This window comes from Rhinatrema bivittatum, chromosome 14 (assembly GCF_901001135.1).
Source record: "Rhinatrema bivittatum chromosome 14, aRhiBiv1.1, whole genome shotgun sequence".
NCBI lineage: Eukaryota > Metazoa > Chordata > Amphibia > Gymnophiona > Rhinatrematidae > Rhinatrema > Rhinatrema bivittatum.
The window spans coordinates 79992858-80017620 of NC_042628.1; the positions used below are offsets into that span (position 1 = coordinate 79992858).

Sequence of the window (24763 nt, forward strand, 5' to 3'; positions counted from 1 at the left end):
TTGTTTCTTCTTAACTTATGCACAGCCCACATGTAGCCAAACATACACATAACTTTAGAATATCTACAGCAATGGAAACATAGGGTGAAAGAAACCTCAGACAGCGCGCCCGCATAATGTGACTCTGACCACTTCTAGCGATGCATATTAATGCTGCAATCACAGGGAAAAAAAACCCCCACAATATGTCCATTACCCATTGCTACATCCAAAATCAGCCTGCACTTGTTTTCACAAACTCTGCAATGTCCAAACCACTTCTAGAACTTATCTCATCAGGGTTCATGAAGGCTTCCAGTACAAAACGCTGGTTCATGCAGAGCTGGCAGACGTGGCCATGTTTTTTTCTCATGATGGCAGTGGGCTGGGTATAAGTTAAGAAAGAATAGAAGACTGAAAGGTGATTTAGCAGAAGATAAAAAATGTATACAGTCTTCAAAAAAATGTTTGCATATAAAAAAAGTGGGGTGTATATTTGTATGCTGATTCTAGGTTATTCTGGATACACCAGTCAGTTTATTCACTTATTTTTATTTTACCCTGAACAAGAGAAAACTGAGAGATGACTTGATAGATATACTTCAGGTGGGTGGGGGGAACAGGGTTATCAGTTTTCAATTTCCACTTGGGGGCAAAACAAGAAGTAAAAGGATTAACTTTCAAAGGCATTTGCATGTATAAAACATGGTAAATGGCTAAGACATAGTAATGACAGCAGAAAAGGAGTAACTGGTCCATCCAGTCTGCCCAGCAAGCTTCTTCTGAAAGTATCTGCACACCATGCAGGTCATCCCATGTTTCTCTTAAAGGTAGCAACTACAACTATGTGGTTATTCAAGGAGCCTTCTTGCAAATTCAGACAGTGCTAACGGGTTTTGCTTATGGACTTGGCCTTAGAAGCAGTTCTAAAACTTTCCCGGGCTCAGGGCCTTACCCTGTTTCAAATGTACTTTTGTATGCATTAAGGAGAGGCATTCTGGCAGGTTGATTTGAAGTACATAAGAAAATGCCATACTGGGTCAGACCAAAGGTCCATCAAGCCCAGTATCCTGTCTCCATCAGTGGCCAATCCAAGTCACAAGTACCTGGCAAGTACCCAAACATTAAATAAATCTCAAGCTACTATTGCTTATTAATTAATAGGAGTTTATGCATTTTCCTCCAGGAACTTATCCAAACCTTTTCTAAACCCAGTCACACTAACTGCTGAGACCATATCCCCTGGCAAAGAATTTCAGAGCTGAACTATCAGGCCGATACAGTACAGCGCGTTCTGGTGGAGCGCACTGTTAACCCGCGTTTGGACATGCGTTTTCAACGCGCTAGCTTTACCCCTTATTCAGTAAGGTAATAGCGCGTCGAAAATGCGCGTCCAACACCCCCCCACCCCCACCCCCCCCGAAACTAATAGCGCTATTAGTTTCGGGGGGGGGGGTAAAAACTGCTTTTCTGTGCACCCTCTGACTTAATATCATGGCGATATTAAGTCTGAGGTCCCAAAGTAAAAAATAATTTAAAAAAATAAATACAAATTTTAAAAAGGCTGTCGGGTTGAAAACCGGACGCTCAATTTTGCCGGCGTCCGGTTTCCGAACCCGTGGCTGTCAGCAGGTCTGAGAACTGACGCCGGCAAAATTGAGCGTCGGCTGTCAAACCCGCTGACAGCCGCCGCTCCTGTCAAAAAAGAGGCGCTAGGGACGCGGTACTGTCCCTAGCGCCTCTTTTTACCGCGGGCCCTCATTTAAATAATCGCGTGCACAGGAAAGCGGGCGCTCGCCCGCCCTCCCGCGACTTTTACTGAATCGGCCTGTAAGTGTTGAGTGAAAAAAGAATTTTCTTTGATTTGTTTTAAATGAGCTACTTGCTAACTTCATGGAGTGCACCCTGGTCCTTCTATTATCTGAGAGAGTAAATAAGTGATTTACATTAACCTGTTCAAGTCCTTCCATGATTTTGTAGACTTCTCTCATATCCACAGTCATTCACCTTTCTCCAAATTGAAAAGCCCTAACTTCCTTAGCCGTCCATGCCCCTTATCATTTTGATCGCCCTTCTCTGCACTTTCTCCACTGCAACTATGTCGTCTTTGTTCCTCATCTCATGGATTTGACTTATTCCTAGGCCACATTTCTTTTTTTTTTTTTGTTCCAAAGATTATTGCACTACACTTTAGAATTCTTTGGAATAAAAGATACGCAGTTCAGCCACACACGGTTTGAAGCAGAAACTACCCCCCAACCTCCACCCACACACACTCTCTCCGAGGGAAAGCAGTGTGATTTCTAGCATACACCTGAAAGTTACCCTGCAGAAGTTGCACTGTGCTGGGAGCAGGTGTAACTCCTATGAGGCAACTTGTGTGCATATTCCGCCAATTACCTGAGGATTTTCAAAGTGAACTTGTGCTTTGAAACTCTTCTGGGAAGACGGTGTGTAGCAGACTTTACCACTATGTGAGCTGTTATAAAATTGGCCGCCTTACGATTTAGGAAGATCTTACTAAGTGTTTGTAAAGAGAGTAGCAGAAAAAAACAACTAAAAGGTGATGAAATCTCACACTGGAAGTTTTTAAGAGCTGCTGAGGCAAACAATCCTCTGGGATGGTTTAGGATCTTCCAGTCCTATCTTTCTATTCTAATTGTGTAATACTATAAAATGTCAACATACAGTAGTATTACCATTTAGGGGGTAGTAATAAGCAAAGGAGAAAAATCTGCATATGTGAGTTACACCAATATTCAAAATACTATAAATGTATGTGTGTATGTTCACTTTGAAAATTATCCCACCAAATGTACCCGCACATAAATGTACATAGTACTATTATGTGCATGGAAAATGATTAGGAAAATATATGTGCCTTGGAAAATCCTCCCCAGCTCTGCCCCTCAGGAATGCTTTGCTCAGTCCGGGTAAATGTACACGTGAGCATGCATTAATGCATAGGTTCACCCACGTAACTTTTAATAGCCATTTCTGGGGATAAAAATCACAGAGACATTGCCTTTGAAAATTGTTCTCACTCTGCATAATTTAATTGTGAGCAGCGTGGAACACACCCAGACAGGAATTGCTCGATAAGGAGTCACATTGTACCGATGCTATTACTAAAAGCAATTTTCCATTTAAAATTTCCCCTCAACCAGAAGATAAAACATGACATTTCACAGCTGTAAGCAATCTGCAGCCCTCCTGTTTCTGGCTAGCTTCCTGGTGTGGGATCACAGGCAGGGGTTCTCAGCCGGGGCCTGGCAGGTGAAGTACCAGAGGTTGGGCTGGCAAGTCTCCGATCCAGCGCAGCGATGCTCCTCGCAAGCAAGCTCCCCACTCTCCAGGCACTTGCACATCTGAGTGCACGCGGCATCCTTCCAGAAAACGGTGCCGAACTTCACAAAATCGGCTGCAAAGAAAAGCAAAAGGTGGTCATCTAAGATGCCAGGGTTTTCACCAAGTTTATTGCTTGAAGACATGTGACATTGAGCCTTGGCAAATTTATCCCTGAAAACTGGATGTCTGCCAAAGCTAGATGTTGTTTCATATGTTTCAGTGTAGAACCAAGATAATTGGCTAATCAAATACTATCAAATATAAATCACAGAACTGAGATATATATTTGTGATGGGGACAGCAGTCCCGAGAGCAGTAAGAGCTGGGTGAGGCCTTGGAGAGAGTGTACGTTGGTGGGAGAGGGAGGATCCATTCAAACGCGGCTCCTCCTTTGAGGGGACTGGATTGCCCGTCCCCCTGAGATGTATTTCGGGGCTCTGCACAGTGAGCGGGAGAGGCTGTCCCTTTAGGTTTTCAGAGAGTGCAGAGGTGTAGAGAAGTTTAGCTTTGTTGTTTTGCAGGCCCAGCCTGTGGGTCCTGAGCAGGGTCAGGAGGGACTTCTTTTCCCAGGCCACAACCTGGCTGGTTAAGATTCATCTGGGTCTGATTTTAGGGATTTTGAGATTTTATGGATCCTGGGCCTTTCCTTGCACACAGGGAGTGGGGAACCCTGCATGTGAGCTGCCCAGGGATGGGGAAGACCTGCCCCTGAACTGGTGGTGACTGCTGTGAGGAGGGGAGTCCATTGTTTACATTCTGTTCCTTTTGGGGGAAAGAACATTTTGGGTAGGTAGATCCAGGAGGAAGCTTGGCTGCTCCTTCCTGCCAGAAGCGCTTGTTTTCAAGAGGATCCTGAGAGAGTACTAATAAGACAGAGTAAAATAAATAAAGATCCAGAAGATCTCCTAGTAAAGGAAAAGCCACCTGATGATGCCCTACCTGGGGAGAGAGAGCGAGCATTTACTCTCTGTGGCACAGAGCTCCACTTCATCTTAACCCAAGAGACTGCTTGTTTTCCCTTGTCCCGCACAGATAGAGGGGAGAGACGTAAGAACAGAGAGTGGTTGTTTTCCCTTGTCCCGCACAGATAGAGGGGAGAGACTGTAAGAACAGAGAGTGGTTGTTTTCCCTTGTCCCGCACAGATAGAGGGGAGAGACTGTAAGAACAGAGAGTGGTTGTTTTCCCTTGTCCCGCACAGATAGAGGGGAGAGACTGTAAGAACAGAGAGTGGTTGTTTTCCCTTGTCCCGCACAGATAGAGGGGAGAGACGTAAGAACAGAGAGTGGTTGTTTTCCCTTGTCCCGCACAGATAGAGGGGAGAGACTGTAAGAACAGAGAGTGGTTGTTTTCCCTTGTCCCGCACAGATAGAGGGGAGAGACTGTAAGAACAGAGACTGCTTGTTTTCCCTTGTCCCGCACAGATAGAGGGGAGAGACGTAAGAACAGAGAGTGGTTGTTTTCCCTTGTCCCGCACAGATAGAGGGGAGAGACTGTAAGAACAGAGAGTGGTTGTTTTCCCTTGTCCCGCACAGATAGAGGGGAGAGACTGTAAGAACAGAGAGTGGTTGTTTTCCCTTGTCCCGCACAGATAGAGGGGAGAGACTGTAAGAACAGAGAGTGGTTGTTTTCCCTTGTCCCGCACAGATAGAGGGGAGAGACGTAAGAACAGAGAGTGGTTGTTTTCCCTTGTCCCGCACAGATAGAGGGGAGAGACTGTAAGAACAGAGAGTGGTTGTTTTCCCTTGTCCCGCACAGATAGAGGGGAGAGACTGTAAGAACAGAGAGTGGTTGTTTTCCCTTGTCCCGCACAGATAGAGGGGAGAGACTGTAAGAACAGAGAGTGGTTGTTTTCCCTTGTCCCGCACAGATAGAGGGGAGAGACTGTAAGAACAGAGAGTGGTTGTTTTCCCTTGTCCCGCACAGATAGAGGGGAGAGACTGTAAGAACAGAGAGTGGTTGGTTGTTTTCCCTTGTCCCGCTGCAGTTTGAGGTTTTTCTGCCATTCATCACTATTGCTAGCAGTAAAGACTTTTATTTTAGGCACTACTGAAGTGACTGCAGAGTATTTCTTTTGCACTCACTGCACCCACATCAGAAACAACAATCCTCCCCCGGGGAAAATACATACATCAGGGAATATGTAAAGAAGTCACCCGTCACATCAGGCCCTGGAAGTTTATTCCCCCCTGTAACAGCATGAAAAAGAGAGAGATTTTTTTTAATCCAGAGGTGAGCTTTCTGATTGTAACAAATTCCAGAGCTTAATTGTGCACCGAGCAAAAAATAATTTTTTTTGATACTTGCTAACTTCATGGAATGCCCCTTAGTCCTTCTATAACCGAATCACATCTACTCATTCAAGACCTCTCGTGATCTTAAAGACTTCTATCATATCCCCCCTCAGCCGTCTCTTCTCTCCAAGCTGAACAGCCCTAACCTCCCTGAGGCACTCCACTGTTTACCCTTTTCCACTGAGAAAATTGACCATTTAATCCTACTCTCTGTTTCCTGTCTTTTAACCAGTTTGTAATCCATGAAAGGACATCGCCTCCTATCTCATGACTTTCTATTTTTCTTAGAAGCCTCTCATGAGTTGTTTTACAGTTCAGCCTTGGTATCAAATTGTTGGGCCTCGAAATGGCAGACACCTTGATGAGCTAACTTGTTAACAGCTTGCTCCTTCAAGTCATTACTGTCAGTGCCTCTGTACTTGAGAGTGACCTTGAGCATATCATAAAACAATTTTTTTTTTTACCGCCTTTTGAGTGTTGGCCAACAGAGAGCTGTATCAGTGCTGGTGGAAGCAGTTTCTTGGAGCACACTTGTGTTTGTTGTGATGATTATTGTTAAACAACATAAATGCCATATCGGATCAGACCAAATGTCAATCAAGCCGAAGCATTCTGTTTCTGACAGTAGCCAATCCAGGTCACAAGTACCTAGTAGGATCCCAAAGAATAAATCCAGTCCTTCTTGCTAATAATTAGGGATAAGCAGGAGCTTTCCCAAGTCTACATGACTGTGGTTTATGGACTCTTTCTCCAGGAACTTATCTAGACTCATTCCACCACACTGTAAGACAGCCTAAGCAGTCTTTGGACAGATCAGACTGGACTCTTCTGCACTATTGTTCTATAGACTTTTATTATTTCCAGACAAATTAAATAACAAAGACCATGCTTAGCTCAGCAGCGCTGGAAACAAAAATGCAGTAATCTTCAGATAAGCTTCAGCCAAACTCCTGCTTCCTTCGGACTGGGACTGGGGCCCTCTTATTCCCATTAGGCATGCTTTCTTATTCCTTTTCTCAGGGGAAATGCCTTCCAACCAGGATTGCACTCTGGGCTGTCTTAAGGTGCCTGGTCCTGCACTTTTAAGGAGGCTCTAACATACACTCCTTTACATACCTTCCCCCTCAACTTGACCTCGTCAGGTCAACCATCTGCGTCTATCCAGGTTAACTCCCAGGGAAGTAAATCACCATTCCTATATTCCTTTACTACTCTGAACTGGTACTGACTATTTTATTTTCCTGCAGAGGGTAGAGTCAGTATGGGGTCCTCTAGGTCCCAAAGAACCTTCTCTACATCCCTCCAGCCCAATTCAAGGGAATTACTTTCAAATGGGGTTGCTTAACTTCTCCCCCACTCTTTTTAGGGAATCAGTTAAGGGTTCCCAGAATACCTATGGTTCCCTCTGATTCATATTACTATGTAAACTTGAAACAGTTAAGTCCTCGGCAGTCTCTAAGCACTGGGACCTCTCAAACGTTCTTCTCTGGTGCTGCTACCATGGCCTGCATAACTTTGAATCCATGTGGTACACAGGCACAACATCCTGTGCAGAGGCTTCCAGTGTAGATGTCTCAATGCCATCTGGGCTGACCTGACGACGATAGGCTGGCCCCACAGAGTCTCAAAGTGGGAGTAATCATGCCCCAGATCAATGAGGTATGGAAGCTTGGAAGTATTCCTACTGTATAGAAGCAACAGTACCCAGCCAGTCAGGTTTTACTGATTACATCTATATAGTCTGACTGGTTGGGTCCTGTTGCTGATCACCATGTATGCAGGCAAATGTTGACTTCTTCTTGTGATTGATATACCCACTCTGGGCTAGCTCCTTCCAGATAAGTCTTTCCGCTGCCTGAATCTACCAGAGCTTGGGTAGCTCAGCTGTGAAGCTTCACTAAATCCCATTCTTCATCTTCAAGCCAGGGACAATCTTTCATGAACACGTTCACCCACAATGGGAGCATTCCTATGGGGTTAGAACTGGTAGTTGTCCCTCCTCGAGAGGTTTTACATTGCCAATGTGAACTTAACCATCTACTGCTGGCTGTGTCACCAAGCTGACGTCCATAGATTCACTCCTTTCATAGAGGCAGTATCTGGCCAAATGCCCTCACTTTCACAGTTAAAACTAGCTGGTGGGCCTGGGGTCTGTGACTGGAGTACAGAACCAGAGCTGTCCTGCTCTGAGGACCATTGCTGGGTTCTTGCACTCACACTGCCACACTGGGGACCCTATGTGGGTTGCCTTTCTAGCTTCTGTATTAGTTCTGGCATCAACTGAACCTAATGGAAAGTGTCTGTCACTTCCAGGGTGAGCCCTGGGTGCTGACCCACCCAATTTTGCATGGGTAGGTCTAGCCCATCCAGGAAGTGCTCCAGGAGACCTGGTTGGCTACTTTGAGGTCTGTTCTCACCTCTGGCTGTAGCCACTTCCATCCAGCATCCTTTAGTAAAAAATAAAGGCTCCATGAACTTTCCCCAGGCTGTAGGGTGCCACACCGGAACTGTTGCTGGTATATTTCCATATTGTAACCCGCTCTTTACAGAATGGTGGGTTTTCCTATGAGGAACATCCAGTCCTCTATCTCAGCAGAAAGTTAGGGATGAATGAAAACCATAATGCCACCATAGAAAAAGAGTGCCTGGCGTTTGTGGGCCCAGGAGACTATATTATTATCTCTTAGGTAGAAACTTCATTTTCATCACAGATCATGCCCTTCTAAAATGGCTCAACCAGATGCATACTTCAAATGCTTCCCTCACGAGGTGGTACATGACCTTGCAACCTTTTAAATTTACAGTTCAGCATCGGGCTGGGAGGGATCACAGAAACGCAGACTTCTTGTCCCAAAATGCAATTCCCTCTGAAAATGGAAAGGAACCAGGGATCTGTGAAAAAGTGGGGAGGTAGATCCCATTACTCAGATTAAAGGGGAGTGAAGGCAAAGAGAAAGCCAGTGTAGACAGAACTAGGGGTCGGGGAGGGGACAACTACAGCTCCCAGAGAGCCATGGGGCTGAGGGAAAAGGAGATGGTGCAAGACCAGGAACCAGGTGGCAACCTGATTAAGAAGGAGCTGCTGGATTTATAAAGCTGGTGGGGAAAGCAAACTGGGGAGGACATGGGGAAAGAAGGAGGGGAAGCTGCTGGCATCTAACAGCAGAAAAAGTCCCCAAATGGATTGCAGTGGGAGGAGCAGGAAAAGCTGAAATCCTTGGCATTGAAAAGTGTAGTTCAACTTGTGGGTTTCCTAAACAGAGGGAGGTAGCAAGACGTCACCGGGCTGAGGGCAGGGCAGCCGGCTTTGAACTGCCATATATATATATATATATATATATATATATATAAGTCCTTGTGCTGGAGACACAGCAGCCAGCCCTGAACTGCCCACACACAGGTCGATACAGTAAAGTTCGCGGGAGAGCTGGTGAGCACACAGGCCACTCTCCTGTGCGCGCGATTCACTAAAACAAAATATTCAAATTAGGGCCCGCGGTAAAAAGAGGTGCTAGGGACACTAGCTCGTCCCTAGCGCCTCTTTTTTTTGACAGGAGCGGCGGCGGCTGTCAGCGGGTTTGACAGCCAATGTTCAATTTTGCCGGCGTCAGTTCTCAAACCTGTTGACAGCCATGGGTTCGGAAACCAGACGCCGGCAAAATTGAGCGCCCGGTTTTCAACCCACAAGCTGCAGGCAGATTTAAAATTTTTTTTTTTTTTTAAATTTTAAATTCTTTTTTACTTTGGGACCTCCAACTTAATATCGCCATGATATTAAGTCGGAGGGTGCACAGAAAATCAGTTTTTACTGCTTTTCTGTGCACTTTCCCGGTGCCGGCAGAAATTAACGCCAACCTTTGGGTCGGCGCTAATTTCTGAAAGTAAAATGTGCGGCTTGGCTGCACATTTTACTTACTGAATCGCGCGGGAATAACTAATAGGGCCATCAGCGTGCATTTGCATGTTGAGGGCGCTATTAGTTTCGGGGGGTTGGATGCACATTTGACGCGCTATTACCCCTTACTGAATAAGGGGTAAAGCTAGCGCGTCAAACGCGGGTTAACAGTGCGTTCTGCCAGAGCGCACTGTACTGTATCGGCCTGACAGTGAAGTACTTGGGCTGGGAACGCACTAGATAGCAGGGAACTGCTGTCTATGTGACGGTACTGAAGGGGAGAACCAGCACTATTCCAGACTCGGATGTGCTTTTAGCCCATATTCCAGCTCCGTTGGTCATAGGATTCTTCAGAGGGAACTGGCCTGGGGAAGGTTAAGCAGCGGTGGACCTGGTGGGCTCTACAAGTCTGTAAAATTAATGTTCCAGCTCGCACTTCCTGTTATGTAAAAAAAAAATGTGCACAATGATTTATGAATTCTTATATTAAGTGTAATCAGAGGTACAATTTACATCTTCAATATACCTTATGGAACTTTTTTACCATTGGTCCAGTTCATCCTAAACTTCTACCTTAAATTTCAAAAACGAAGTAAAAGCCTTTCTTTTTGTACAGGCTTATGGTGAATAATTTTATTAGTATTTTTATATCATATTAACTGTTTTAATTGCATGTTTTTTTTGAATACATGTTACAAATCAAATAGAATTTTAATCCAAGATGGAAATTGTTGCCTTGCAGAATATAAGTTATTTAAATAAAAGATCCTATCAATAAATACATTCCTGCTCCTCCTCTTCTAGACATGACATACCTTTGTAAGTGCAGCCACCGGGAACTTTGAACGTGTCCACCTGGAAGACCCAGCGACTTGGTTCATTGACATTACTGGTGGATTTGATGTTCAGGATGTCGGGCGTGCGGGAGCCAGGAATGTTGAAGAAATGCGTCTGATCTCCACTGTTGAAGCCAGCCTGAAGGGGGAAAAGCCAACACAAAATAATCCAAGGTCTGTTTCATGTAATCTCGATTCTATGCAGATCGGGATACCTTTTATTGAACAAACATATGAATAATTATCCAAAGAGGTTGTTGCACATGGACTTTGGAGATTGCACAAGTTTCCTTTTCAGGCAGGATTGTATACAACAGTCTGGACAATTCATAAAAGATATCACACTTGCAAATAATCTAAACAAAGCTGTCAAGTCTTTACCCACATTCTTACAAAAACGTATTTCCTAAAAGGCATTGAGGTAAGCTACATGGAACAGTGGTCACGATCCCAAGCAATGGCATCATTGCTTTAGACCTCCAAGAAGGCTCAGGGAACCATGAATAAATCCAAACTTGAATAGAGAGGCCAGATTTTAGGGATGTGCATTCGTTTAAGACAAATGGCCAATCTGCAACAAATATTTATTTTGAATTTTTATATACCAACATTCTAGATACAAATATCAAATCGGTTTCCATTATAACAAAACAGTCGCGGTTAGGCGTTACATTAAACATGGTGACTGAACATTAGAACGTAGATGTTAAGTAGTAATAAATGAATCATCGAACGTTAATAGACGTAACAAGATAAATAAGATCAATAAAATATATGTATTTGTGTATTTATTTGTTTGAATTGCCCACAAAAACAAATGAGCAAGTCCCATGAATAAAACACATGTCATTCGTTTCATTCATTCGTTCAGGCCTTTCCGGATTAACTCTTTTGACACCACTGCCCTGCCCCCTCCCTTCGCCAGCCTACACAATCTAATAAACTTCTAACCCTGCTAAACCCTACTTAATCAGTGTAATCCAACCTTCTAGACCAAGTAATCTTATCAGTTCCATTTGTAAATCAAGTACTCTTGTATAACCTGTATACTTCCCAGACTTGTTAATCATGTTACCTCTATCCTGCTTCTCTCCTTCATTTAGTTTGTCAGGTTCGCTGTTTTTTTTTAACCTTTCTTAGTTGTCCTCCCCCCATCCCTGTTAATTGTAATTTCCACCTTTTGTTATTATGTAAACCGATATGATGTGTACTTTTAATGTTGGTATAGAAAAGTTGTCAAATAAATAAATAAATTTATGTTTCGCATTGACTGCATTGGAAAGAGAGAGTTTGAGGCCGGGCAGGTCATGTGGGAGTTTCCAAAGCAGGAGCTACTGGATTTATAAAGCTGGTGGGGAAACCAAACTGGGGAGGACATGGGGAAAGAAGGAGGGGAAGCTGCTGGCATCTAACAGCAGAAAAAGTCCCCAAATGGATTGCAGTGGGAGGAGTAGGAAAAGCTGAAATCCTTGGCACTGAAAAGTAAGTAGTTCAACTTGTGGGTTTCCAAACAGAGGGAGGTAGCAAGATGTCACCGGGCTGAGGGCAGGGCAGCCGGCTTTGAACTGTTGTCTTGCTAGCAAATTCCCTGCCAACAATTGTGGCCTTCCCACGTCCTCTAGTACCTTTGTAATTTTTGATGATTTTTTTGATGATCATTTGGATTTCCAGTGAAGCTGTCTCAAAGTAGGGCCAACTTAATGTTTGAAAATTTTTTATTTTTTGGATTTGTGAGTTGTTGTTGAGGTTGCTATTTTATGAGGTTTTTTGATTTTTTCGTTAAAGAATTCTGCAGTCGTTACTTGTGATCTTGGAAGTTGATGATAATTGGTCATTGAATGATTTGGTTAGGCTTTTTACGAAATTGAAAAGCATCTTTGGTTTGTGTTGGTATTTGTTTATTTTATTTGAGTAGAAGTCTTTTTTTTGTATTTTGTTTTGTGGATGAGGGTTTTTTTTTTGTAATCTGCTAATTGTGCTCTGTATGCGTTAAGTAGTGAGGTTGATGTATTGTTCCTCCAGGTTTTCTCTTTTTTTCTGAGTTCACATTTGGCTGCTCTGATGTTGTCATTATACCATTGGTTCTGATGTTTTAGATTTTTTATTGTTTTCTTTATGATGGGGTTTATCTTATCTGCTACTTTTTTAGTGATTATGAGCCAAGACGAAGTTGCATTCTCTGCATTTGAAAGGTTTGTTAGTTCTGTTTGTAACTTTTCTTGAAGTGTATGAAAAGTATGAAAAAAGTATGAAAAGGTGGTTGGTATGAGAAGGATTTAGGTGGAGATTTTTATTGTAATAAAATTACGGTTTGAAAATAAATTTGTGTGGATTATAGAGTGGTCTGACCAGGGTATCTTCATGATTTTTGTTTGGTGGTTTGTCCATGTTAGTATTTAAGAAGACGAGCTCAAGTGTGTGACCTGCTTTGTGTGTTGGGCCATTGATGATTTGACTAAGGCCTAGTGATGAGAGTGCGTCAATGATTGAGGAACATGTAGGGGAGTGGGGGATGGTATCTATATGTATGTTGAAATCACCTAGGATGATTATGGGTTTGTTGATAGATATTTTGGTCAAGAAGAATTCAATAAGTGGTGAGCAGTTCCAATTCAGTGTATTGGGGGGGGGGGGGGCAGTATATCAGACAGATTTATAGTTTTGGTGAGTCAAATAGTGCAATTTCCAGTGGGCTATAGTTGTTAGTTGGAAGTAATCTCATTTGTAGGGTTGTTTTTTTTTTATGAGTAGCATTAAGCCTTTCTTTTTTGGAACAAAGTCAGCATGGCTTTACCCAGGGCAAGTCTTGCCTCACAAATCTGCTTCACTTTTTTGAAGGAGTTAATAAACATGTGGATAAAGGTGAACCGGTAGATGTAGTATACTTGGATTTTCAGAAGGCGTTTGACAAAGTTCCTCATGAGAGGCTTCTAGGAAAAGTAAAAAGTCATGGGATAGGTGGCGAAGTCCTTTCGTGGATTGCAAACTGGCTAAAAGGAAACAGAGAGTAGGATTAAATGGGCAATTTTCTCAGTGGAAGGGAGTGGACAGTGGAGTGCCTCAGGGATCTGTATTGGGATCCTTACTTTTCAATATATTTATAAATGATCTGGAAAGAAATACGAGTGAGAGAATCAAATTTGCAGATGACACAATTGTTCAGAGAAGTTAAATCACAAGCAGATTGTGATAAATTGCAGGAAGACCTTGTGAGACTGGAAAATTGGGCATCCAAATGGCAGATGAAATTTAATGTGGATAAGTGCAAGGTTATGCATATAGGGAAAAATAACCCATGCTATAATTACACAATGTTGGGTTCCATATTAGGTGCTACAACCCAAGAAAGAGATCTAGGTGTCATAGTGGATAACACATTGAAATTGTCGGTTCAGTGTGCTGCGGCAGTCAAAAAAGCAAACAATGTTGGAAATTATTAGAAAGGGAATGGTGAATAAAACTGAAAATGTCATCATGCCTCTGTATCACTCCATGGTGAGAACGTACCTTGAATACTGTGTACAATTCTGGTCGCCGCATCTCAAAAAAGATATAATTGCGATGGAGAAGGTACAGAGAAGGGCTACCAAAATAAGGGGAATGGAACAATTCCCCTATGAGGAAAGACTAAAGAGGTTAGGGCTTTTCAGCTTGGAGAAGAGACGGCTGAGGGGGGATATGATAGAGGTGTTTAAAATCATGAGAGGTCTAGAATGGGTAGATGTGAATCGATTATTTTACTTTCAGATAATAGAGTAGGGGGCATTCCATGAAGTTAGCGTGTGGCACATTTAAAACTAATTGGAGAAAGTTCTTTTTTACTCAACGCACAATTAAACTCTGGAATTTGTTGTCAGAGGATGTGGTTAGTGCAGTTAGTATAGATGTGTTTAAAAAAGGATTGGATAAGTTCTTGGAGGAGAAGTCCATTAACTGCTATTAATCAAGCTGACTTAGGGAATAGCCACTGCTATTAATTGCATCAGTAGCATAGGATCTTCTTGGTGTTTGGGTACTTGCCAGGTTCTTGTAGCCTGGTTTGGCCTCTGTTGGAAACAGGATGCTGGGCTTGTTGGACCCTTGGTCTGACCTAGCATGGTAATTTCTTATGTTCTTAAGCCAATGCGCAATAGTAGCCTTAGATGCCTTCAACCCTCTGTTCAGCCTACTCCACTGAACAAAGAGATGATCCAACCTTTTTATGTTCTTATGTCAACGATGTTATGGTTTTTTATTAGAACAGTCATGCTAGGAGAAAGCGAGGCTTTTATGTTAATTACTGTCTTTTATGAACTTTTATGGTAGATATTTCTTGTTTTAATTTCATTTATTTTTTAATTGTTTTAAATGGTTTTTTTAATTCAATGTTTTATTTGATGTTATTATATTGATGCTGTAAACAGTTGATTGTTATGCGGAAATCGCTATAAAAAAAAAAAAGAATATAAATAAATAAATGAATAAATGTCAAGGCTCATTCTGTCAGAGACATGGCAACATCAGTGGCCCACTTGCAAACAGTTCCCATGGAGGAGATCTGCAAGGCTACGATGTGGAGTTCTCTCCACACATTTGCATCATACTATTGTATGGATAGGGATGGCCGATGTGACAGTAGGTTCAGCCAGTCTGTTCTCCAGAATCTCTTTGAAGTGTAGAACCCAACTCCCTGCTTAGGGCCCATTGTTTGGGTTCAGGCTGACTGCCCCTCTGTTACCAACAGCATTGTGGTTGTTGTACCCAATTGCATCTGGTTGGCACTTGTTGGTCCCCTTTTGTGTTGGGGAGCAGCCTGTATCTAGGGATTCACCCATGTGTGAAGACTACTATCCTGCTTGTCCTAGTAGAAAGCAGAGTTGCTTATCTGTAACAGGTGTTCTCCTAGGAAATCAGCATGTTAGTCTTCACAAAACCTGCCCACCACCCCGTGTAGTCAAGTTTCTCCTATTTTTTTATTATTTTATTTTTATCATAATTCTGTTACAAGATTGAAGAGGGACCCTGCTTGAATGCATGGTATAGGGCATGCTCAGTGTGCCTAGTCAAAGTTCTATAAACTTTGACATGTTTTCCATGCCGGGCTCCATCCGATGATATCAGCCATGTGTGAGGATTAACATCCTGCTGTCCTAGGAGAACACCTATTACAGGTAAGCAACACTGATTGCTGGGTCCTCAATATCAGTGCCCTCTTTCTTCCATTCCAGTGGCAGCACCAGCCTAAGCAAGCCTGGAGGAACCAATGCAACTCGGCCAGGGTCGCCTCACCCCTGAAGAAAGGCTCCACTGAATTCAACAGGAGCTATGACTACAGTGCTGGGACAGGGCACCAGTTGGCGCACTGTCCTCTGAAGCTGGGAAACTAGCTTAAGATCTAGTGGGGAGGTGATCCTAGGCTTCATGACTTCTGCTCCTCAACTAACACTCCCGGTGTCTATTGCTGTGAATAACCAAGAATTTTTATTTTATTTTATTTATTTATTTAAAATCTTTTAGATATCGACATCCATTTTCACATCGTATCGGTTTACAAATAACTTAATAACTTTTAGGCATTGCCTTTACATTGAACGGTAACTGTGAAATTAAGGAACAACGAAACTACTAATTGAACATGGTAATAATTTACAAGGAACAGATACATCTGGTCGAAATACTGCTTGGGGGACTGGGAGGCAAAATAATTTCTTACCAAAGCCCTGGTGGACTCTAGTGCATGTCATAATGAAAGTCCTTGTCAACCACTTACAGCTTCCCATGGTTACCAGAGAGGTACTCCTAGTCATCTCCTCAATTCATGGGGATCCACTTCTCAGTCAGATGACCCTAGCCACAGCACCCTTACGCCTATGCACCGGCCTGCTACACATAAAGAGAGTGATATTCCATATCATTGACAAGACAGTATGCCCCATTGTGCTGGGCTTGCCCCGGTTGCAATTTCACTTCCCACACTTTGACTGAGGTTCATTACAACTGACCAGCTGCGGCTCCTATTGCCACAACTTGTGCCTACAACATGTTGAAACACCACCTCGCTTGCCCCTGGCAACAACCCTGGTAGGGCTGCCACCACAGTACTCCAATTACACTGATGTGTTCTCTAAGAAGGAAGCTGAGACCCTGGGTGTACGATTGTGCCATTGACCTGCTACCCAACACCGAACTGTCTCGTGGGAGAATATATCCTTTATCCACCCCAGAGGCGAAAGAGATATCAGAATACTTCAAAGAAAACCTTGACTGAGGTTTCATCAGACCCTCTACATCTTCCACCGGGGCAGGTCTTCTTCATCTCCAAAAACGGATGGCTAGTTACATCAATTCATCAATTATAAACAGTTGAATGCAATAACAAAAAAGGACCGGTACCCTTTACCACTCATTTCAGAGTTATGTGACCATCTCCAGGAATTTAGAGTATTTACAAAGTTGAACCTCCATGGAGCTTACAATCTAATTCAAACATGGAGACGAATGGAAGACGGCATTCAATACACGAAATGGGCTCTATGAGTATCCAGTGATGCTCTTTGGTTTATGTAATGTCCCTGCCATATTTCATAAAATAATGAATGAAACCTTCAGAGACCACCTCTGTCTGTGTCATCGTGTACCTTAATATTCCCATCTTCTCTATGGATCTCAACTCCCATCTCCAGGATGTTTGCCTATTTCTCCAGAAGCTAAAAGATAACAAGTTCTATGCAAAGTTGGAGAAATGCCTTTTTGAGAAACAGACTTTTCCTTTCCCAGGATACATCGTATCTAACAAGGGCTTCCATATGGATACAGATAAGGTCAAGTGCATCTAACACTGGCCGTAATCCTCCGGTCTTCACACCCTGCAAAGATTCCTAGGCTTTGCCAACTATCACCAGCATTTCATTCCAAACTACTCCTGGATTATGGCTCCCCTTACTCGAAAAGGAACCAACACCAAAGCCTGGCCTTCGGAAGCATTCTCCACCTTCCAAGAATTGAAGGATGCGGTCCTTCAAAAGCCATGCATCCATGACCCTGATCCTATGCATGTCTTTATCCTTGAGGTTGACGCTTCCTTGCTGAGGGTAAGAGCAGCACTCTGATATGGGAATTCTTTGGCCCTGCTCCTTCTTCTCTCAAATTCTCCCCCGCAGAGTGCAACTATGGGATCAAGGACAGAAAACCCTTGACGATCAAGCTCATGCTTGAGGAGTGGTACCCTTGGCTCAAAGGTGCTCAACATCGCACTACTATTTACACCAATCACAAAAACTTAGAACATCTTCATAATGCTCAACAGCTGAACGTGTACCAAGCTCAATGGTTGCTATTCTTTGCATGTTTTGACTTTGAGCGAGGTACCAGCCAGCCACCAAGAGGTTCAGAGCGGATGTCCTCTCTCGGTCATTTATGGCAGAGGACATATCAGATCCTCCCAAGCATATAATTGGGAGGGCCTGTCCAGAATTCCAGACCCTGCCTGGAATTTCCTGCCCATCACCATGACTGTCTCCCACTAGGGAAGATGGTCGTTCCATGCAAACTCTGAGAAAAAGTGTTACAATGGTCCAATGACTACCATGTCACAGGTCACCCTGGGTGGACCCAAACTCTCACCGTGCTCCAGCAATACTACTGATGGTCCCAGATGCAGCGAGATGTCTGGGCCTACATGGATTCCTGTCCCACCTGCACACAGCAGAAATCTTTCTGGTGGGACAACCCTGAGAGTTGTTACAGCCATTGCCAGCCTCCAGGGAACCCTGGACCCATTTGTCTACTGATTTTGTGGTGGATCTCCCTTTCTTGAACAGCTGTACAATCATTTGGATCATAGTTGACTGATGATGAAAGATGGCTCATTTCATCCCGCTTCCTGGACTTCCTATGGCCCCGGAACTGGCCTGACTATTCACGCACCACATTTTCTGCCTGCATGGCCTGCCCAAACATATTGTCTCTGACTGAAGGGCTTAGTTTATAACCAAGTACTGGCATTCCCTCTGTAAAAAATGTAACATTTTCATGGATTATACAAAGGCATACCACCACCAAACTAATGGCCAATCCTAGCAGACCAAATGCATACTGAAAACCTTCCTCAGAGCCTTTGCAAATGAATGACAAGATAACTGGGTCTTTCTCCTTCCATGGCTGGAGTTTTCCCACAACTCCTATATCAGCACCGCTAAGGGGGTCATCTCCCTTCCAAATTGTCTATGGGAGACAGCCATCACCCCCATTGACCGTTCACTCACCTGGAGTTCAATTGACAGCTCAGGAGCTCCAAGAACACTGGACCCGCACCATGGAAATGCTTCTGAAAGCAGGTGAGAGGGCCATAAAAACTATGGATGCACACCGTATCATGGGGGAGCAGTAGCCACAATAGAGGGCCCCCTCCCCAAGAAATATTGCAGCTGCATTGCCACGTTATTTTATCCTGCGAGGCAAGATAACATGACATCATCCCTTTACGTGTGATGGCAGCCCCCAACTCACAGGTAAAAAAATGTGTGGGGTCAAACCTGACCATCTAGTGTGGTGGCCCCAGGGTGAGGAGGGGGGCCAGGTTTGACCTCTGCACTTTTTTTTTTAACTTTGGGAAACTTTTTTTTGTACATAGATTGGCCCTTTAAATTGAGCATCTACTGCGTTTATTCAGCTATTGAATGTGAATTATAGCCCTGCCGCAGCTTGATGCATCACCCTGTTAGCCAACAAGCCTTTTGAATATGGACCTCTGTCACTATGTTTTGGGTCTTCTAAAGGATCACAGATTTCCAAAGTTCTGTAATGCATCTTTGCTGCTTTATTAAATAGGTTAAGGTTGTGCCACATTCCCCTTCACAGGACATTTGTGTTTTAACACTGGAGAGATAAAAATATAGAGGTCCATATTCAAAAGCATTTAGCTGGATAACTCAGAAGGTATCCAGTTAAATGAAGATGTGGAAAGGTATCCGGTTAAATTCTAGCCGGCTAATATGTTAAGCGTCCAAATGTATTCGGATGCGTTAGGGGTGTTCCCTAGACATAGCTGGGAGGAGTTAAGTTATCTGGCTAACTCCGATATTCAGGTAGCCAAATAACTTAGCTGGCTAAGTGTGGTCAGATAAAGTTAGCCAACTAACTTTAAGATAACGGGCTGTATTCAATAGAGAGGCTGCATTATTGAATATATCTCCAAAGTTAGCCAGAGGTGGTATTCATAAACAGGCATTAACATCAGACTTCCATTGGTTTTTGGATTTAGCCTATTTCTGTTCTACTAGGGTCCTTCTATTCAAATCCCATGCTTTCTTTCTTTCCTTCTTTTTTTATTTAAACAATTTATAGTCAGCTGATCTACAAATCTCAGTGGATTCCAGGAAACATACACAATAAAATATTCAATGACAACAATACATCATGAAACACCAATAAATAACAAAAAATGAAAAACTCCATAAATAGTCATTAAAGAACATAAGAACATGCCATACTGGGTCAGACTAAGGGTCCATCAAGCCCAGCATCCTGTTTCCAACAGTGGCCAATCCAGGCCATACGAACCTGGCAAGTACCCAAAAACTAAGTCTATCCCATGCTACTGATGCCAGTAATAGCAGTGGCTATTCTCTAAGTCAACTTAATTAATAGCAGGAAAGACAGAAACTCGATAACCAGTGAATCTAGGTTTAGTCAGGAAAAGCTAGAGAAAAAAATGTTTTAACTGTTTTCTGATGAGTAACAGATCATTCTCTGCTCTGATCTCACCTGGGAGACTGTTCCAAATTTCAATACCATTTGGCTTCCACTATCTTTATTGAGAAAGTGTACCACTACTCCATTTGTTATTCCTAACTTATCTCCCTCCAGCCTATTATGACAAACAATGAGAATTTACTGCCTACTGTCTCGGTGTTACTGATGGGACAAAAAATAATGTGACTTTTTACAGTTGTAGTGGATGCATGGAACAGCCTCCCAGGGCAACTCTTCTTTATAGGTAGTGTTCCTTAATGTTATCCTTTCTCACTTCCTGTCCAGCCAGCAAAGTGAGCAGCATGGACCGCAGTTCCCTGGAGAGCCAGGTACGGGTGTATTGTTAATTCAGTCAGTAGGCATGGCTCTGGAGTGATGGCTGGCGGAGGATGCTGACTTTGCTTCATTCCCAGCCCCAGTCCATTCAAGCAGCACATAGGGCCGGTGGAAGCCCTAAGCGGAGTAGGCAGCCACCTAGAGCGCAGGAAGTTTGGGGGCTGTGGCCTAATGCTCCCACCCGCTGTGATTGGTATGGGCTCCACAAGGATGGACTGTAGGAATAAGAGCCAGGCCAGTTGTATTGGAAGGTGGGAGGTGCATTGGCCAGTTTAACGTGTCGGATGAGTGGTTCCGGAGACAGAGACGCGGTCAGGTGGCGGTGCTGGAGCGGCAGCAGGCCACAGACACAACAAGGGTGAGTGAGCGAGAGACAGAAGCCACCTAGGGTGCCTGATGACAGCCCTGTAACATGTAACATCCCTGGCAGCACAAGTCTGGTGCTGGAACCAAAGCTGGGTCTCCTCATTACCTCAGTGTTACGAGGAACACAATAAATGACTTGGATATGATGGGAATGCAATGCTACCTGTGCTGGAATACCCCCGAGGCCCGTCTCTGGGTCTCCTTATTACCTCAGTGTTACGAGGAACACAATAAATGACTTGGATATGATGGGAATACAATGCTACCTGTGCTGGAATACCCCTGAGGCCCGTCTCTGGGTCTCCTTATTACCTCAGTGTTACGAGGAACACAATAAATGACTTGGATATGATGGGAATGCAATGCTACCTGTGCTGGAATACCCCCGAGGCCCGTCTCTGGGTCTCCTTATTACCTCAGTGTTACGAGGAACACAATAAATGACTTGGATATGATGGGAATACAATGCTACCTGTGCTGGAATACCCCCGAGGCCCGTCTCTGGGTCTCCTTATTACCTCAGTGTTACGAGGAACACAATAAATGACTTGGATATGATGGGAATGCAATGCTACCTGTGCTGGAATACCCCCGAGGCCCGTCTCTGGGTCTCCTCATTACCTCAGTGTTACGAGGAACACAATAAATGACTTGGATATGATGGGAATGCAATGCTACCTGTGCTGGAATACCCCCGAGGCCCGTCTCTGGGTCTCCTTATTACCTCAGTGTTACGAGGAACACAATAAATGACTTGGATATGAAGGGAATGCAATGCTACCTGTGCTGGAATACCCCCGAGGCCCGTCTCTGGATCTCCTTATTACCTCAGTGTTACGAGGAACACAATAAATGACTTGGATATGAAGGGAATGCAATGCTACCTGTGCTGGAATACCCCCGAGGCCCGTCTCTGGGTCTCCTTATTACCTCAGTGTTACGAGGAACACAATAAATGACTTGGATATGAAGGGAATGCAATGCTACCTGTGCTGGAATACCCCCGAGGCCCGTCTCTGGGTCTCCTTATTACCTCAGTGTTACGAGGAACACAATAAATGACTTGGATATGATGGGAATGCAATGCTACCTGTGCTGGAATACCCCCGAGGCCCGTCTCTGGGTCTCCTTATTACCTCAGTGTTACGAGGAACACAATAAATGACTTGGATATGATGGGAATGCAATGCTACCTGTGCTGGAATACCCCCGAGGCCCGTCTCTGGGTCTCCTTATTTACCTCAGTGTTACGAGGAACACAATAAATGACTTGGATATGAAGGGAATGCAATGCAATGCTACCTGTGCTGGAATACCCCCGAGGCCCGTCTCTGGGTCTCCTCATTACCTCAGTGTTACGAGGAACACAATAAATGACTTGGATATGATGGGAATGCAATGCTACCTGTGCTGGAATACCCCCGAGGCCCGTCTCTGGGTCTCCTCATTACCTCAGTGTTACGAGGAACACAATAAATGACTTGGATATGATGGGAATGCAATGCTACCTGTGCTGGAATACCCCCGAGGCCCGTCTCTGGGTCTCCTTATTACCTCAGTGTTACGAGGAACACAATAAATGACTTGGATATGAAGGGAATGCAATGCTACCTGTGCTGGAATACCCCCGAGGCCCGTCTCTGGATCTCCTTATTACCTCAGTGTTACGAGGAACACAATAAATGACTTGGATATGAAGGGAATGCAATGCTACCTGTGCTGGAATACCCCCGAGGCCCGTCTCTGGGTCTCCTTATTACCTCAGTGTTACGAGGAACACAATAAATGACTTGGATATGAAGGGAATGCAATGCTACCTGTGCTGGAATACCCCCGAGGCCCGTCTCTGGGTCTCCTTATTACCTCAGTGTTACGAGGAGCACAATAAATGACTTGGATATGATGGGAATGCAATGCTACCTGTGCTGGAATACCCCCGAGGCCCGTCTCTGGGTCTCCTCATTACCTCAGTGTTACGAGGAACACAATAAATGACTTGGATATGATGGGAATGCAATGCTACCTGTGCTGGAATACCCCCGAGGCCCGTCTCTGGGTCTCCTTATTTACCTCAGTGTTACGAGGAACACAATAAATGACTTGGATATGAAGGGAATGCAATGCAATGCTACCTGTGCTGGAATACCCCCGAGGCCCGTCTCTGGGTCTCCTCATTACCTCAGTGTTACGAGGAACACAATAAATGACTTGGATATGATGGGAATGCAATGCTACCTGTGCTGGAATACCCCCGAGGCCCGTCTCTGGGTCTCCTCATTACCTCAGTGTTACGAGGAACACAATAAATGACTTGGATATGATGGGAATGCAATGCTACCTGTGCTGGAATACCCCCGAGGCCCGTCTCTGGGTCTCCTCATTACCTCAGTGTTACGAGGAACACAATAAATGACTTGGATATGATGGGAATGCAATGCAATGCTACCTGTGCTGGAATACCCCCGAGGCCCGTCTCTGGGTCTCCTCATTACCTCAGTGTTACGAGGAACACAATAAATGACTTGGATATGATGGGAATGCAATGCTACCTGTGCTGGAATACCCCCGAGGCCCGTCTCTGGGTCTCCTTATTACCTCAGTGTTACGAGGAACACAATAAATGACTTGGATATGATGGGAATACAATGCTACCTGTGCTGGAATACCCCCGAGGCCCGTCTCTGGGTCTCCTTATTACCTCAGTGTTACGAGGAGCACAATAAATGACTTGGATATGATGGGAATGCAATGCTACCTGTGCTGGAATACCCCCGAGGCCCGTCTCTGGGTCTCCTCATTACCTCAGTGTTACGAGGAACACAATAAATGACTTGGATATGATGGGAATGCAATGCTACCTGTGCTGGAATACCCCCGAGGCCCGTCTCTGGGTCTCCTTATTACCTCAGTGTTACGAGGAACACAATAAATGACTTGGATATGATGGGAATGCAATGCTACCTGTGCTGGAATACCCCCGAGGCCCGTCTCTGGGTCTCCTCATTACCTCAGTGTTACGAGGAACACAATAAATGACTTGGATATGAAGGGAATGCAATGCAATGCTACCTGTGCTGGAATACCCCCGAGGCCCGTCTCTGGGTCTCCTTATTACCTCAGTGTTACGAGGAACACAATAAATGACTTGGATATGATGGGAATGCAATGCTACCTGTGCTGGAATACCCCCGAGGCCCGTCTCTGGGTCTCCTTATTACCTCAGTGTTACGAGGAACACAATAAATGACTTGGATATGATGGGAATGCAATGCTACCTGTGCTGGAATACCCCCGAGGCCCGTCTCTTGGTCTCCTCATTACCTCAGTGTTACGAGGAACACAATAAATGACTTGGATATGATGGGAATGCAATGCTACCTGTGCTGGAATACCCCCGAGGCCCGTCTCTGGGTCTCCTCATTACCTCAGTGTTACGAGGAACACAATAAATGACTTGGATATGATGGGAATGCAATGCTACCTGTGCTGGAATACCCCCGAGGCCCGTCTCTGGGTCTCCTCATTACCTCAGTGTTACGAGGAACACAATAAATGACTTGGATATGATGGGAATGCAATGCTACCTGTGCTGGAATACCCCCGAGGCCCGTCTCTGGGTCTCCTTATTTACCTCAGTGTTACGAGGAACACAATAAATGACTTGGATATGATGGGAATGCAATGCTACCTGTGCTGGAATACCCCCGAGGCCCGTCTCTGGGTCTCCTCATTACCTCAGTGTTACGAGGAACACAATAAATGACTTGGATATGAAGGGAATGCAATGCAATGCTACCTGTGCTGGAATACCCCCGAGGCCCGTCTCTGGGTCTCCTTATTACCTCAGTGTTACGAGGAACACAATAAATGACTTGGATATGATGGGAATACAATGCTACCTGTGCTGGAATACCCCCGAGGCCCGTCTCTGGGTCTCCTTATTACCTCAGTGTTACGAGGAGCACAATAAATGACTTGG

General features: G+C 44.3%; 1 protein-coding gene across 1 annotated transcript in view; it reads right to left on the reverse strand.

The window, feature by feature from the left end:
• Window positions 1–2903: 2903 nt before the first annotated feature.
• LOC115075690 (alpha-tectorin-like) overlaps window positions 2904–24763 on the reverse strand; it is a 62220-nt gene continuing 40360 nt past the window's right edge. Inside the window, exons 7-8 of the mRNA XM_029576323.1 lie at window positions 10330–10489; window positions 2904–3400 (exon numbers count right to left, since the gene is read on the reverse strand). Coding sequence (XP_029432183.1) covers window positions 3222–3400; window positions 10330–10489 — 339 coding nt within the window. The 3' untranslated portion in view covers window positions 2904–3221. The remainder of the gene's footprint in view (window positions 3401–10329; window positions 10490–24763) is intronic.